Here is a 15,467-nt window from a genome sequence, read left to right on the forward strand (position 1 = left end):
GACATAACACAATATTTAAGTATTTGATTCCCTTATAGTTTTCATAAGTAACTCCTGAAATTAATTCAACCAGAAAGATAGGTACCTTATAAATAAAATTATATCCGCCTTGGAATAGTGGGAAAAATGACTTAACACTGCATCAAACGAGGTTAATATTCTCTGCAGGGACAAAAATATTTAAACCAAGAAATCCAGACTACTGATTTAAATCTTGATTTAAACAAATTTAATTTCCACTAAATTTAGAAAGAAGATTGTGGAATTAAGAGTTTTTAGCCCAGGAAGATGAAGACTGAGAGAGGTTGTGAACTCATAAATGGAATCAGTTTTATCTTTATAGTTTATAAAGTCCTTTCTCTCTATATATTAGTTCATTTGCCCTTCACAATCACTTGTGTACGTGAAGCAGAGCAGATATTTTTATCTCAATTTTTCAGATGAGAAATTGAGATGCCAAAAGTTAAGCAGCTGTCAAGTTTTAAAGCAAACCAGAACCAAAAATTTGGATTCTCGTCCTCTACAACAGAAGAAAATAGACTCTTTTTTCAGACAATTCAGAATATTAGGAGTTGGGTACATGTTAAAAGCTGAAAGAAACAGTAAACAATATAATTTATAAAGTACTATCTTTCTTAGATATGGCAGTATGGTAGGAATAATCAAGTGATTATCAAAAAAGCTGAACATAGTTCCATATCTACTACTAATATGCAGTAGGTGGCTATGGATAAACTGTCTTATCTCACTTGGTCAGTTTCTCAATCAGTAAAATGAGGAGGGCAGAATGGAAGATCCTCAAAGTCCTTCTGCTTCTAGAATTCTAGGATCTCCTGTGTGTGCATCACTCATTATTTCAAGAGCTGGCTGAATATATTTCAAGGGCTGAAAATACCAGGTCTGGCTGCAACCAAAGCAGTGTAGTAAAAAATACTGCACAGGGCTTCCCTGGTGGCGCAGTGGTTAAGAATCCGCCTGCCAATGCAGGGGACACGGGTTCGAGCCCTGGTCCGGGAAGATCCCACATGCCGCGGGGCAACTGGGCCCGTGAGCCACAACTACTGAGCCTGCGCGTCTGGAGCCTGCGCTCCACAACGAGAGGCCGCGACAGTGAGAGGCCCGCGCACCGCGATGAAGAGTGGGCCCTGCTCGCTGCAACTAGCGAAAGCCCTCGCATAGAAACGAAGACCCAACACAGCCAAAAATAAATAAATAAATAAATGTTTAAACTCTCCTACGATAAATTCTCTACCTGACCTTTCATCTTTATAAGCTCGGTACTTCCTCTCTGTTACTCAAACTCTATTTAAAAAAAAAAAAAAAAAAAAAAAAAATACTGCACAAAGCAATGCAGTAAAAAATATATGGTTAATAGATGAATGTCAGATTAACTGAATGAATGGACAGGTTAGATCATGGTACCATTTCCAAGGTTCAGAGACTTCTTAGGGGTCCATAACGTCCTGGTGCATTGGATGGAGTAGATCAAAATTCCATCAGATTCTCAAAGGAAACTAATGACTTGAAAACAGTTAATAACTCTTGTTTGGATAAAGGAATAAGTCTTAGTTGCTAGAGAAATTTAGGTAATCAACTCTGGCCATCTGAGACTACCATCATATGGTAACTATACTTCTTCCTTAGGTTAATTCATGATATTCCTCTCCAAGGTGGAAAACTCGACTGAATGGACACTGTTCTAACCTAGCATGGTCTTTGCTATATTTCTTTGGCATGGAAGGGAGATAAATCCTAAAAGCTTTTTGTCCTTTGAAAAGGAAAATTTCAAGATACTGTCTTTCTAAAGAAGAAACAATATCTCCGTGTTGCGTTTCTCACGTGCTCACATTTGACGGTAGAAAGTGAAAATATGCCAACATTTAACTCCCTAGAATATGACTTACGATGTTTCACATACTGCTTCCTTCCCAACTAAGTGGCACTATTCCCTTTGGGCTGTCCAGTGAAAACAGCATATATATGCGTTATGGGCTGAGTTACATCCACCTAAAATTCATGTGTTGAAGTCCTAACTCCCAGTACCTCAGGATGCAACTATTCGTGGAGAAAGTCTTTAAATAGGTAATTAAGTTGAAATGAAGTCATGAGGGTGGCGACTAATCCAATATGACTGGTGTTCTTATAGAACATTAGGATACAGACACACACAGAAGAAAGACCATGTGGGAACACAGGGAGAGGACACCATCTATAAGCCAAGGAGAGAGGCCTCAGAAGAAACCAACCCTGCTGACATCTTGACTTTGGACTTCCAGTCTCCAGGACTATGAGAAATAAATTTCTGTTGTTTAAGCCAACTAGTCTGTGATACTTTGTTAAGGCAGCCCAAGTAGAGTGTTAGAGCCACAGATAATGCCGAAGCAGGGTGATTTAACATCTTCTCCAGTTCTTCCCTAAAACATGTCTCAAAATACACACCTCTGGCTCTACCATACTCCATAGAGCTTAATGAAGTCCTTAACTAAGTATCCCATGACTTTAGCATTCTTCCTGGGACATAAAATTAAGTTATAGGCTTTGTAGTTAAAACACCTAATTGACTAGTTATTTTAGTGAATTTACTATAGAAAATGTCTCTTAGAGGTTTAAAAAATTGAAGATCAACTTAACAGTGAATTAATGTTAACAGTCATATTTTACCCTAGGAGTATAAAAATTTGCGTTAAAATGAAATGTACTGAAAGATATCACACAGGGAGGTAGTAAAGCCCACATTCATCATGGTAACAGAGATCCATGCTATCTGTTCTTCAGTGAGTTTATTAAGAGCCTCAAGCACACAATGGCTATTTGATTATTTTTTAAAAAGACACTGTTATGATATTTGTCAGTATTGAAAGATAAAAGATTTTTCTAATCAAAAGAATAAATGAAATTTTAATTAACTGAAAGCTCTTGAAAGTTCTTGCATCTATCATTTACTTCTTATACAGAATCAATCAGCTGCTAAACCATGCGTGCATTTATGAACTATCATCTATCTTCTTTCTCTCTAAATCAAATAAAAAACTGATAAGCACAAATTTTCATACAGCTAATTAACAGAAAATAAAATTTAGAGTTCTAATTTTCTTATTTCATCTTTGCATACTTTAACCCCCTACCAGAAGAATGAATAATTCTTAATGTTTCAGAAATATCAGCCCACAGCAGGTCTTTCTAGAATTGATTATTTTACAAACGCATTGTCACATTTCAAAAAGCCAAATTAATGGCAAATGAGTTATGCTGAAAGCTGGGAGTGCTCTTTATGTAACAGTGAGCATCTAATTAAATTACAGATATTGGAGTGTCCTATAGTATAAATTATTTAAAACACCATATATACACATAACCACCACTGCAATAAAAAAAGCTAATACCAAAAGAGAAATTAAATCCTTTTAATTGCCAAATTGCTCTTAAGTTGTCATACAAGAAATGCAGAGTGGATTATTATGAGCCAACAAATTTTAAAATTCATAACAGTAACTACAAAATTTTGTCTTTTGAAAAAAGAAATACTATAAAACATTATGGAGGAAGGAAATCGGACTTCTTTCCATTAGGTTTCCCCTAGCATGGTGACTAAAAAGACTACAAATTTGACAGCCTTTATAAATTGAAGCAAAATGTTAAAAATCGTAGATGGACATTCTTTTTTGTTCTATTGTTGGTTAAGAGCTCAATGTTTGGAAAGTCGTTCCTTTTCAACAATTAACATAAGTATTTCCACTGGGAAAAGGACTTTGAAAGAAAGTATTTTCTTAAAAATTCACTTAAAAAATGTAGACATTTTGCACTATCAACATGTTTCACCCAATGACTGTATTTTAATGGGAAAAAATGCACTTACGTATCATATACATTGAGTAGCCAGTTGAGACACATATCCACACAGAGAGGAACGTTGACCAGATTTTTATGCATTTGTTCAAGGCCATCATAAATTGTTGTCAGACAGTTGATGACATCTGGAACACTAAGAAGCTGATCGTTTTGGTTCAGCTTGTGCTGTTTGAAAACTTCATTTGTTGTATTCAACTCTAAGAGATCCACTTCAGGTGAGAAAAAGGAATATGCACAGTCATTACATTATAGAACAACACTGAAACAAAACCACTGCCAGTCTTGAGTTTTTAGCTTGATTCTTCAATTTAAGAATCCATCCTTTTTAGCTAATTTCAATTTTTAAAGAAATAAACAGCATTTCCATTCTTACATCTCTAAACTCTTCTTTTATCCACATCTCTTACGTTTATGCTTTTGAACCTAAACTCTGCCACTTTTCAATATGACCTCGCTTTTCACTCTTTGGAATGTAAATTTTTCCACCTTTACTTTCGTGGCTTTCCTCTCTTCAGCTTCTTTGTACTTTTAAATGTAGGAAAGGCATAAATCTCTAAGTCTAATCCTAACGGTAGAACAGCTAAAATACGACACTGCTCTTTTTCCTCATTTTTGAGAACAGCCAGCTCACCTCTCATTCATCCTTTATATCACTGTGTAACTATCATTCTTAAACAGTTTCTCCACATGCACATCATGAGATACAAAGTTCACTGAAGATATTCCGTTAATAAAACAGGTTTGGAGAAAAATAACCGTTCTCCGCCACCTACTGAATCAAGCCTGATCTGTAAGGCCCTCAAAATCTGGCTCTAACCTGGGTTGCTTCCCATGATCCTTTGGCACATAGGCAACTTGTAGCTAGGTAGGATTAGAGGAGGTTCACAGTACAGGTCCACCCATCCACGGCTCTTCATGTATTTGCTCGCATTCCTTGCCCTTCATGGACAGAACCTCTACAATGGGCATGGCTGGTGCTAGACTATGCAGGGTGGGCACATAAGGATAAAGTGGAGCCCTGCTCTCGAAGATGGCCAGTCTGAGAAGGAGGATAAGCATACTGATAATTTCACTAAAAGGGGTGGAAATGCCCTAAAAGAAGAAGACGGAAGTTTCTATGAGAGCTGTTACCACCAGGGGAGTGGAAGCAGCCTAGAAAAAGCTCCCTGGAAAGGTGGGATTTGAAATGGACCTTAAAAAATAGCTAAGATAGGGCTTCCCCGGTGGCGCAGCGGTTGAGAGTCCGCCTGCCGATGCAGGGGACACGGGTTCGTGCCCCCGTCCGGGAAGATCCCACATGCCGCGGAGCGGCTGGGCCCGTGAGCCATGGCCGCTGAGCCTGCGCGTCCGGAGCCTGTGCTCCGCAATGGGAGAGGCCACAGCAGTGAGAGGCCCGCGTACCGCAAAAAAAAAAAAAAAAAAAAAAAAGCTAAGATACAAGAGATCCATATAAAGCAAGGAAAGAATTCCAGGAAGAGAGAACTGCTCGAAAAAAGACAAAGAATTCAAGGAAGTCTGGGCAGCTCTGGGAACCGATGATGGCAGTGTGGATGGTGTGTGGTCACACATGGGTGGCACATAGTTACCGTGAGATAGACGCACCGAGCTCAGGGGGCAGGCCATGTTGGCCTAGGGGCGCCCTCCAAGGCCAGGAGGAAGAGTTTAGACAAAGAGAAGAACATTACATAATCTTTCCCTTCAATCAACTTTGAGTCATTCATTAGCTAACTGAAAACAGGAAAACATACTAGATTATCAAACTGCCATGTATCTATACATTTACTGAGTGTGGAGATGACTCTTCTAAATCTAAACATGTAGGTTTGGAAAATTACAGAACCACAGGAGCTTTAGGTCTGCTCATGGAAATTACTGCTTTATAAAATTCTTCCCCATCTTCATACTTAACTTTTTAACGTTAAAAAAATAAACTTGGGAAAACATTTTTTTATATATAAACAACTACTTCCTCTTTGCATGATACACAACTGTTCCCTCACAAGCATGACATATTTTGACAGTTAAGTAAAATGAACAAACAGCTTCCTTTGTATTTTTCTATTTTTAACCATTGAATAACCACTAATTTTGAATTTTTTTAAAAAAATAAATTTATTTATTTATTTTTGGGTGCACTGGGTCTTTGCTGTGTGCGGACTTTCTCTAGTTGCAGTGCGCGGGCTTCTCATTGCAGTGGCTTCTCTTGTTGAGGAGCACGGGCTCTAGTCGTGTGCACTTCAGTAGTTGTGGCATGCAGGCTCAGTAGTTGTGGCTCGCGGGCTCTAGAGCGCAGGCTCAGTAGTTGTGGTGCACGGGCTTAGTTGCTCCGTGGCATGTGGGATATTCCCGGACCAGGGCTTGAACCTGTGTCCCTTGCATTGGCAGGCAGATTCTTAACCACTGCGCCACCAGGGAAGCCCTAATTTTGAATTTTTTAAATACACTTATGAAATGTGTCTACTCTAGCTGCTTAAATACCATAGAATGATTTTTTCCCCAAAATTATCTACAATGGAAAAGAACTGCTTTAAAATTATGCAGATTAAAATTATTTTTAAAACAACTCAACAGAGAGGTCATTTTTTTTTAAAAGAGAGAAAGACACAAATATAGAACACACACGTCTAGACAAAAGATCAGTCCGTTTCCTCTAGATGTCAAATACATCACTGGTAAAATTTCAGCTAATTACAAAAGTAACCTGTGTACGCTTCACAAGAGTTCGAGATGGTGTCAGAAAAAAAAAAAAAGAACCATCTGGAATTTTCATCGTCATTTTTACCTCATTTCTTGGCACTGTACACTATTTTCAATTATAAACTTCCAGAGGGCAGGAGTAAAATTCAAATTCATTCTTCACAGTACTTGACAAAGAGAAGTGCTTAATAAATGACAGTGGCCACAGAACTATAATTCCTCACAGATATAAAGAAACATATTCAAATACTGCCAAAATGCTCTAAGTTTTCTGAATTTCAACACTAATTATGCCAGCAACACAGCACTGCTATTACATCCCTACATGGCCTAAAGGTGACAAAAGACCAAATTCCAAAAAGACCACTTCCTGAATCAGGCTGCCCTTGTATTTCTTCTGGAAAAGCCTCCTTTGTGATACACTTTGTAGCTGTGACAGTAATTTGCCACATCCCACAGACTATTATGTCTTCAAGTTTTAGTGATTTACTCTGACACTTTGCCTTCGTGCTTAAGCCAGGAATACATCTCCCTGAAGTGTGTCACATTTAGGTACCTTTAAAGACTGACTACATTTAAGTCACAGAAAATTATGATTATCTCTTTTCAAAGGGAGACAAATGACAGCTCAGTCATGCAGCAAATGAAACAAATAGCAGAATCACTTTCTACCAACTTTCAGGCTTTTCTTTAAGCCCACAATGAGGCAAAGGGGGTTGAATGGAATTGGATCATCATTCCCCTGTTCTGCAAAGACACACACTGTTTAGCATCCGACCTTGGGCTTCTGTGACTCTCCTCCTCTCTGTTTGACTGTCCCTTCTTCGCACCTTTCCTATCTCCTCTTCCCCGGACAGCTCAGAAACGTCAGTGGCACTCAAGGTCTCATGTCTGCCCTTTCCCTCTATAAACCTGATGCTCTCATTCACTTTCATTACTACAGTTATTACTTCTCTCTGGATGACTCCAGGTTCTGTTTTCTCATCCTGATCTCCTGCTTGAATACCTGATCCACATTCCCGCTGCTTTGTTCCCAACCAGAGCTATAGTATCGTCTTCCAGGAATCTCCACCTTAATATGTCCAAATAAAGGTCTTGCCTTTTTGTTATGCAGAAATCCAGTAATGCTGTTACTACACAGACCACGAGTCTGCGAATCCCAAGATATCCTACCACGCTCCTTCTTGCACACCCTGCAATCTATCAAGCACCAAATCCTCCCAATTATTAGCTCTCCTTCCTCCTTACAAATCCATGCCCTCATCTCCCCTCCTATGCTCAGCCTCCATCCCCTTTCACCTGAACTCTACTTGTCCTCTCTTCCCTTGGTCCTTTGATCTTAGATATCGTCTAACGCATTACATCCACGACTGGCCCTATGTCCTAACTTACACAAAACAGAAAACTGTTCTATAGCACCCCAATCTGTAAAGAAAATATCCAAACATTAAACACAACATTGTGAGAGCTTGAGGAACAAAAAACTAAGGGAATCAGAGAAGATTTCTTTAAAAATGACCTTAAAACTGGACCTAAACTGATTTTAAGGACGTTTCAGAACACTGGACAAACTAGCTCATAAGCTACTCCATTTAGACTCCATTATTACATGATGTTCCCTGAACTCCATCCAAGCCTTTGATTCTTAAGAATATAACTCCCTTCCTTCTTACCCTTGATTACAGCCATGTGCCTAAATCCTGTGCCTAAATCCTATGTGGCTTTTAGATCCTGGCTGATATACTTCCTACTCAAGGAAGCTTTGCCTTACTCTTCACAATGAAGGGAATCTCTGTCAGTATTTCCCTTTGGCTTCTCTGTTGCTGCCTAGCACATAAAGTTTTTAAATCAAAACACAAAAGAATATGTATAATACATATGTGTGGTCTAAACAAAAATAATAGGACAGGCTCCCATTAATTCATTACACAGCTATAGAAATAGGCTATCACTGTATGTTGGAAGCTCGTTGGAAAAATCTCCTTAATTACATCCCCTCACAATCACAGGGAGAACCACTAATCATTGTATTTCACTTTAAATTTCTGAAAGTATATATGTGTCCCTAAATAACAGAGCACTTAGTTCTGCCTGGTTTTGAACTATATAAATAAATGGAATCAAACGGTACAAATTTCTTCTGCTACTTGATTTTTTTCACGCAACTTTGTAATTCTAAGATTCAACCATGTTGATGCTGATTACTAGTTTATTTTTGCTGCTGTATATCATATTTATGAATATGCCAAAATGAAACAAATGTTACTATTAATAAGTGCTGCTATAAATCCTATACATATTTCCTGGAGTACTCCGATAATTTTCAAACTCAAAGCATTCACCCATGGGGACTTCCCTGGTGGCGCAGTGGTTAAGAATCCGCCTGCCAATGCAGGGGACATGGGTTTGATCCCTGGTCCAGAAGGATCTCACATGCTGCAGGGCAACTAAGCCCGTGAGCCACAACTATTGAGCCTGTGCTCTAAAGGCCGCGAGCCACAACTACTGAGCCTGCGTGCCACAACTACTGAAGCCCGTGCGCCTAGAGCCCGTGCTCCACAACAAAGAGAAGCCACCGTAATGAGAAGCCCATGCACTGCAACAAAGAGTAGCCCCCGCTTGCTGCAACTAGAAAGAGCCCGCGCGTAGCAACGAGACCCAACGCAGCCAAAAAATAAATAAATGAATAAATAAATTTATAAAAAAAAAATCATTCACTTGTGTCCTAGGAGATTGCTCTGTGCCAGAGACTGTATGAGGCCTGAAGTGGAGAAGAAAGCAGACTCACCCCTCACATAGAAGATTAGTTCATTTGGAGAGACACACAGTAAGTAAGTAAATACATAGAATATCAAATATTACGACAAGTGCCACATAAGAAAAGAACGGAACCTATGACATGGAAAATCAGGAGTGACCTAGTTTGGAGTAGAGTAGCCAAGAAAGACTCATTAGAGACGGGTGAGTTAAACTAGGACCTAAAAAGGAAAAGAACGCACCAGCCACAAAGAGCTAAGACAGGAGCTCTTCAGGCAAGAGGAACAAAATACAGAGGTCACCATTTCAATGTCCACTAGAACTGTGAGAGCCCGCTGCGGGCCGTGGTGAACGAGGCGAATGGAGAGACTGGCCAAGGCAAAGGCCGTTCTGTGCTGAGGGCAGCAGGATCTGTTGTAAGCAAGGGGGTTGTGTCCACGTGTAACGTGCTATCTCCAAATTTGCGTTCCTTGAGTGTGGGAACCAAGTCTTTGTATATTGTTTTATCGCTTGCACAGTCTTGGACCCCGATAAATGAATGAACAATGACAGTAACAACAGTGTGCCCTCTTTGCTAGGACACTGCCGGGTGGAGATTCACGTGAAATGAGAGGCAACCGTTGACCTAAAGCAGGTGTCGACACAGATGGGGCAATCTTCCTCACAATTATCTGTCACACAAAGCCACGCAAGAGGTGCTGATGGGAGAAAAAGTCGTAACAGGCCATCATAAAGTTCTGGAAAAACTGGAGGCAGGTGGGATTAGCTTGTAAATGTTTCCAAAAGAAGTAAATTTTTAACAGAATTTGGGAGGACTAAAGGGTTACAGACGATTGCAGAGGAAGAAGGGTCAGGGCATTTCGAGTAAACAGAAAGGATGGGAGTGGAAGAAGCAGGTTAATCATAAACAGGTAGCTGGGTCAGTGGTGCCAAGGCCCCGCTAGGAGAGCACTGGGGTCAGGAAGCAGCGGGGAAAGTGGCAGCCAGGTGGCCCTAAAGACATCACCTCGAACGTTTACAATCGAACACAACCCAGCATGTTTCCAAGTGTGCGTTACTGAATGTCGTTTAGTTTAGAGGTGGGAGGCATCTCTCTTCTGCTCCTCTCTGGTTTGGAGGGATGAGCTGAAGGAGTTTTTTCTTTAGGACTCAGAAGAACCCACAGAAGAAAACAGCAAATGCATTCATATGTTTATCTGCCCAGAAGTATTACTAAAAACTGGGCCCATGTTCACAGTGATACAAAGCAGTCTCCCATCAATGGAGATTCTGTGGCTGAGTCATTTGTCCTCATTTTATAGCTCATCAGGCCTGAGAAGTCCTTCCAGGTCTGTCAGCTAGATTCTGGACATGCAGCTGAGTCTCTTTCAAAACTGCTGTCACCCTGGCCCGACTGAGCTCACTGAAATCCCTTCTGAGTGCTCCTAACTCACTTCCTATTCCCTTACGGCTCAACGTACAGACCACGGGCCAGAGTGTGCTGGCTTTGTATTTTGAGACCGGTCATTCCGCCGTACTTGCTGTGACCACTACAACCTGCCAATGATTTCTGGGGCTCCAAGGATCACGGGCTTCCACGCCATCTCAGCCTCTCGTCCATCGCCTCATCTGGAGGTGTTTTTCAGTCCTTCAGACAGCTCTTCCACACGTAGCTTGTTTCTCTTATTCTAAAGTTTTGCGTTACTATATTTTCTCGGAATGATTCTACGCTTCTCTTTCCTCAGCTCTCCTCATGTGACCAGCTTAAAATGTATTTCTAATTTCTACTAACTTACAGATCAGGTTTTTAACCTTAGTATATCATTTTTCTAAGGGTATTCTGCAAAGCTTCACTGAACAGCCTAGACATACAACAACTGTTCAAAGGCAGCAAACAGGACTATTTGGAATTATTCAAATTATGCTGTTGTAAACGTATAGGCAAATGTTACTTTCCATATTAACTAACTGACAAAGCCTAAATGTTCTTTGAGTAGACTCAATCATTAAAACTGCAACCACAAATAGAATCCAGACAGCTTAAATCTATACTCTATTACAAGCATTCATATATATACTTAAATTTAGGTTATGGGGAAAGGAATAATCCTTTAGTACAACTATCACAGACTATCACTCTGAACATACTCTCTACAGGTTAAAGTTCATGTTGATAACATTAAATGTCTCAAGACATGTTTAAATGAACACAGAGCCCTTTATCTAATATTCTAGGTACCAGTTCAAATTTGGGTCAGGAATGCCATTTTTCAGTGTTCCTTTATTATATGATTGCACTGGATCAAACTGTTTGGAATCCTACACTTCCAAATCCAAAGTACTAAAAAGGCAATGATCTACTACTTTGATTCCTTGACTTAATCCTTTTAAATTGGGCGGCAGCATAATTTTTGAAAAAGCTTTTAATGTGACTCCTGTATTTTGGTTAACTTCGTTCTCCAACTGAGAATGGCATATGCTCATTGGTTTTACTACTGCACGCATGCTGATGGTGCGAATAATAAAGCATTCATAGAAACACAGCCAACTCCTTGAGGGAGGTACACTGAAGATCAGATTAACTCCACAAACACATCACCCTCTTCATTTATCTTTGTCTTAAAAAAAAACAAAACAAAACAAGAAAGGCAATCCAAATAACAGAGTGATTAACTTTGGCAGAATAAACTCACAACATAGTGCTTTTTGTAGTCTTCGGATTTTGATGGCTGTACGGTAGGCAGAGAAACGTACATTATTCAGGTCAGCTGAAATGGGAAACAGAACACATTCAAAACATGCTTATGATTTAACTTACATTGAATGGCAAGAATATATTTGTTTACTTCAGTGATGGAAAAGTATTATGTCTGTTCACATGAAAAGGTCTATTCCTAAAATCTACAACATTTAAGAAAATAATTAAATGTTCATTAGCACCATGGTGAGATACTTTCCAAAGCAGTGCTACACAGATTTCAAGAAAGCATTTTCAAAAAGGAAATGGAGGGAAATGAGGAAAAGGAAACACAGCCTGTTGACTTTCCATGGCCTAATAAATACATCCCACTGTAGGCCAAGGGCCCTGCCTTCTCTACTGCTAAGAGGGATCCTCCTCCAGGGCATCTTCCCCAAGGACAATCAGTTTTCTGTCAACTAGGCTGTCCATTTCACTACTCACAAAGCTAGTCTTATTTCTATGCTCCTTCTGTCCTGATCGATTTGCTTCCTCTGCCCTTTTATCAATCTGGTTAAAATTATACTATAATCAATACTCAAATCTTTAGAAACAATAGATTAACTCCAGTTAATAATATTGTATCGTATATATAAAAGTTGCTAAAAGAGTAGATCTTAAAAGTTCTCATCACAAGAAAAAAAACTATGTAACTATGATGATGGATGTTAATTAGACTTAACTGTGTTGATCGTTTCACATATATACAAATATCGAATAATTACGTTGTACACCTGAAACTAATATAATGTTATATGTCAATTTTATCCGAATTTTAAAAAAATCTTAAAGATTTAGCATCAAGTTGAGAAAGAAAAGACACCGGAATTTCTTTCTCTGTCTCCTTAAAGACAAGAGTATCCGTATGAGGGCCTAGAAGAGTTAGAAGAAAACTCAGAAATCATCAACGTTGGCCTCTTTGTTTTACCAACTAAACAATCCAGTGGCTTTTCTCTTGCTTGATCAACCTTTGCAGCTGTCCTCACCTACCCAAACAGAAGCTCACACAGAAGCCTGATATTTAAAGAGATGAAAAGGAGTGCCCCCTCCTTGCTGAAATGGGAGTGGGCATGAGAGCTTTGGGGTGCCACTCTCCCTCTCCAGCAGCACCTTAGCTCCCCCCAAAAGAAAACTCTTTCAAAGCCACTGGAATGACCTAAGGGAAGCAGCTAAATAATCAGTTCAAAGTCACATTCTACTAGAAATCTACAAGCTCATAATTCTCATCTCACGTGTTTTCATGCATTTTGATATTAAAATGAATTTAGCTTTTAATGACAACTTAGACAAAATGAAACTAGGCAAGCTAATTTAATAATATTTACTAAATAAAAAGTGAGCGAAAAGCAAATTTAAAGCACTGGATTAGAGGCTGCTGTACTCTAATTGTTTTTGTTTTCACTCAAAGCTGAAGTTTAAGATGACTCAATATGAGAGAGGTAAAACAAATTACACTCCTTTTAAAATCAACCTTCTTTGGCTCACACCATTTCAAACCCTGCATTCTCTTAAGAAGAAAGGTAAAATCTGTTTATTGCATTGCCCTTAGAAATTCAACGGCTTTCACATGCCCATGACATGATCCTTTAAACATAACATGCCATGTAAGGAAAGATGGTGACTAGTGTCCATTTAAGAATATTCAACTCTCAGTTGTTTAGGTTAATTCATTACTATTAACTAAAATAACACTCACCAAGAGATTGAAAGAGTTCAGTCATTTTAGGATGATCCCAAGAGGTTGTCTGTGTTTGATGACTGGAAAAAAACAGTAATATATTTAAATAAAAGAATGTATAAAATAATAACTGTCACACAGAAAATATGCAAATAGGATTTTTATTCAAATTTTTAAGAATACATGCAAAATTATCCCCCGATGGATCACTCAGAAACCTTATGCCCAGTTATTACTTAATATATGAAACAACAGATTTTTATTTGAGCAATTATATCATGAAACTATGCATGAAATAATTCGCTTTATCTATTTCAAAAAGCATTACAACTAAAGATTAAAACCTAGATATAAAATGTGACTGTCATGGACCCTGGAGACTCAGCCTTGATGTAGCCAGATCAGCGTAGGCTCCAGAATAATTCTACTCATGTTCCGTAGATATAGATTCTCATTCAGAATAAATCCTCTGAGAGCAGAAGTGCTCTGAAGACTTGCTAAACTTTAGAAGTCCTAATCAGATTTCTAAAGAACAGAGAAATAGTTTAACTGTGAATAACATCACCTCACAACCTACTGAGTCTTCCCCCTCTTTAACCTTGAGTCTTTCTTTCTTCAGTGTAAATGTGCCCTTCTTCCCCGTGGGGACTCACTCAGAAACCTAGAGTTGGTACAAAGCTTATCTTAAGTGAGTCAACAAATGCAGAAAGAAGCCTTGTCAGAGCTTCCTTTATCTGACTTAAAAGTAGCATCTTCTTGGAAATGAGGCTACCATAAAAATCCTCTCAGGAGAGTTTCAGGGCTATGAAGAAGACAAAAAACCACTAGCACCTGCACAAACAAACATTATCACAAACTTTCTTATCTCATGTTTGTTCTCCTAAAGAAACCTACTGGTTCTTCTCATAGGAGCCTTTTCTCCCCAATTCCTTTCCCCTACTAAATTGAATATATAAGCCCCAAATTCCAACTTCCTTTTTGAGTTACTCATCACTGTATGTAGATTGCATCCATAAATAAACTCTGTTCTCTTGCTAATTTGCCTTTTGTCAGTTTAATTTAGAGGTCACCAGAAATTGAACCTAAGAGGGTAGAGAAAAAAAATTGTTTCTCCTCCCTGATATGCTCTTCATGAGTATCTGGATTCTCCACTCCCCTTACATATGTGTTTCTCTTTTGTCATTTTAACGTCACACTCCTCTCTCAGCTCTCAGACTTCCCTGGTTAATCAGTATTCTTTATAGGTATTGGAACAGTTTTCTTCATGATCCTTATTCTTCACTTCAGCAGCAAGATTTTATACTTCCTCTTTTTCTGTAAATTCCAAAACTAATTAGAAGTTTTGGGGAATAAGGTAAGGGTAATAATACAGATGAATGTAGTGCTTACGTTAGGTTCCTTCTTTGCGTGTGTGTGTGTGTGTGTGTGTGTGAACAGCTCTTCAGTGGGTCAGTGGCCTTATTTAAAAATAGTTTACTGTCCATTATCTAGGTCAGAATAGAGTAATAACATTTAATAGTACTCCAAAGACTTCTTGGATGACACTCAGTTTTTTTTTTTTTTTTTTTTGCGGTACGCAGGCCTCTCACCGTCGTGGCCTCTCCCGTTGCGGAGCACAGACTCCAGACGCGCAGGCCCAGCGGCCATGGCCCACGGGCCCAGCCGCTCCGCGGCATGTGGGATCCTCCCGGACCGGGGCACGAACCCGTGTCCCCTGCATCGGCAGGCGGACTCTCAACCACTGCGCCACCAGGGAAGCCCGACACTCAG

At 39.3% G+C, this 15,467-nt stretch overlaps 1 protein-coding gene across 3 annotated transcripts in view; it reads right to left on the reverse strand.

Annotated features, from left to right (window-relative positions):
- The window catches only part of UTRN (utrophin), a 561,071-nt gene that overhangs the window by 59,540 nt on the left and 486,064 nt on the right, over positions 1-15,467 (reverse strand). For all 3 annotated transcript variants that reach the window (XM_032650818.1, XM_032650820.1, XM_032650819.1), the window contains 3 exons: positions 13,716-13,777; positions 11,976-12,050; positions 3,857-4,058 (listed from right to left, as the gene is read on the reverse strand). In XM_032650818.1, the coding sequence (XP_032506709.1) occupies positions 3,857-4,058; positions 11,976-12,050; positions 13,716-13,777 (339 nt within the window). The remainder of the gene's footprint in view (positions 1-3,856; positions 4,059-11,975; positions 12,051-13,715; positions 13,778-15,467) is intronic.

This window comes from Phocoena sinus, chromosome 12 (assembly GCF_008692025.1).
Source record: "Phocoena sinus isolate mPhoSin1 chromosome 12, mPhoSin1.pri, whole genome shotgun sequence".
Lineage (NCBI taxonomy): Eukaryota > Metazoa > Chordata > Mammalia > Artiodactyla > Phocoenidae > Phocoena > Phocoena sinus.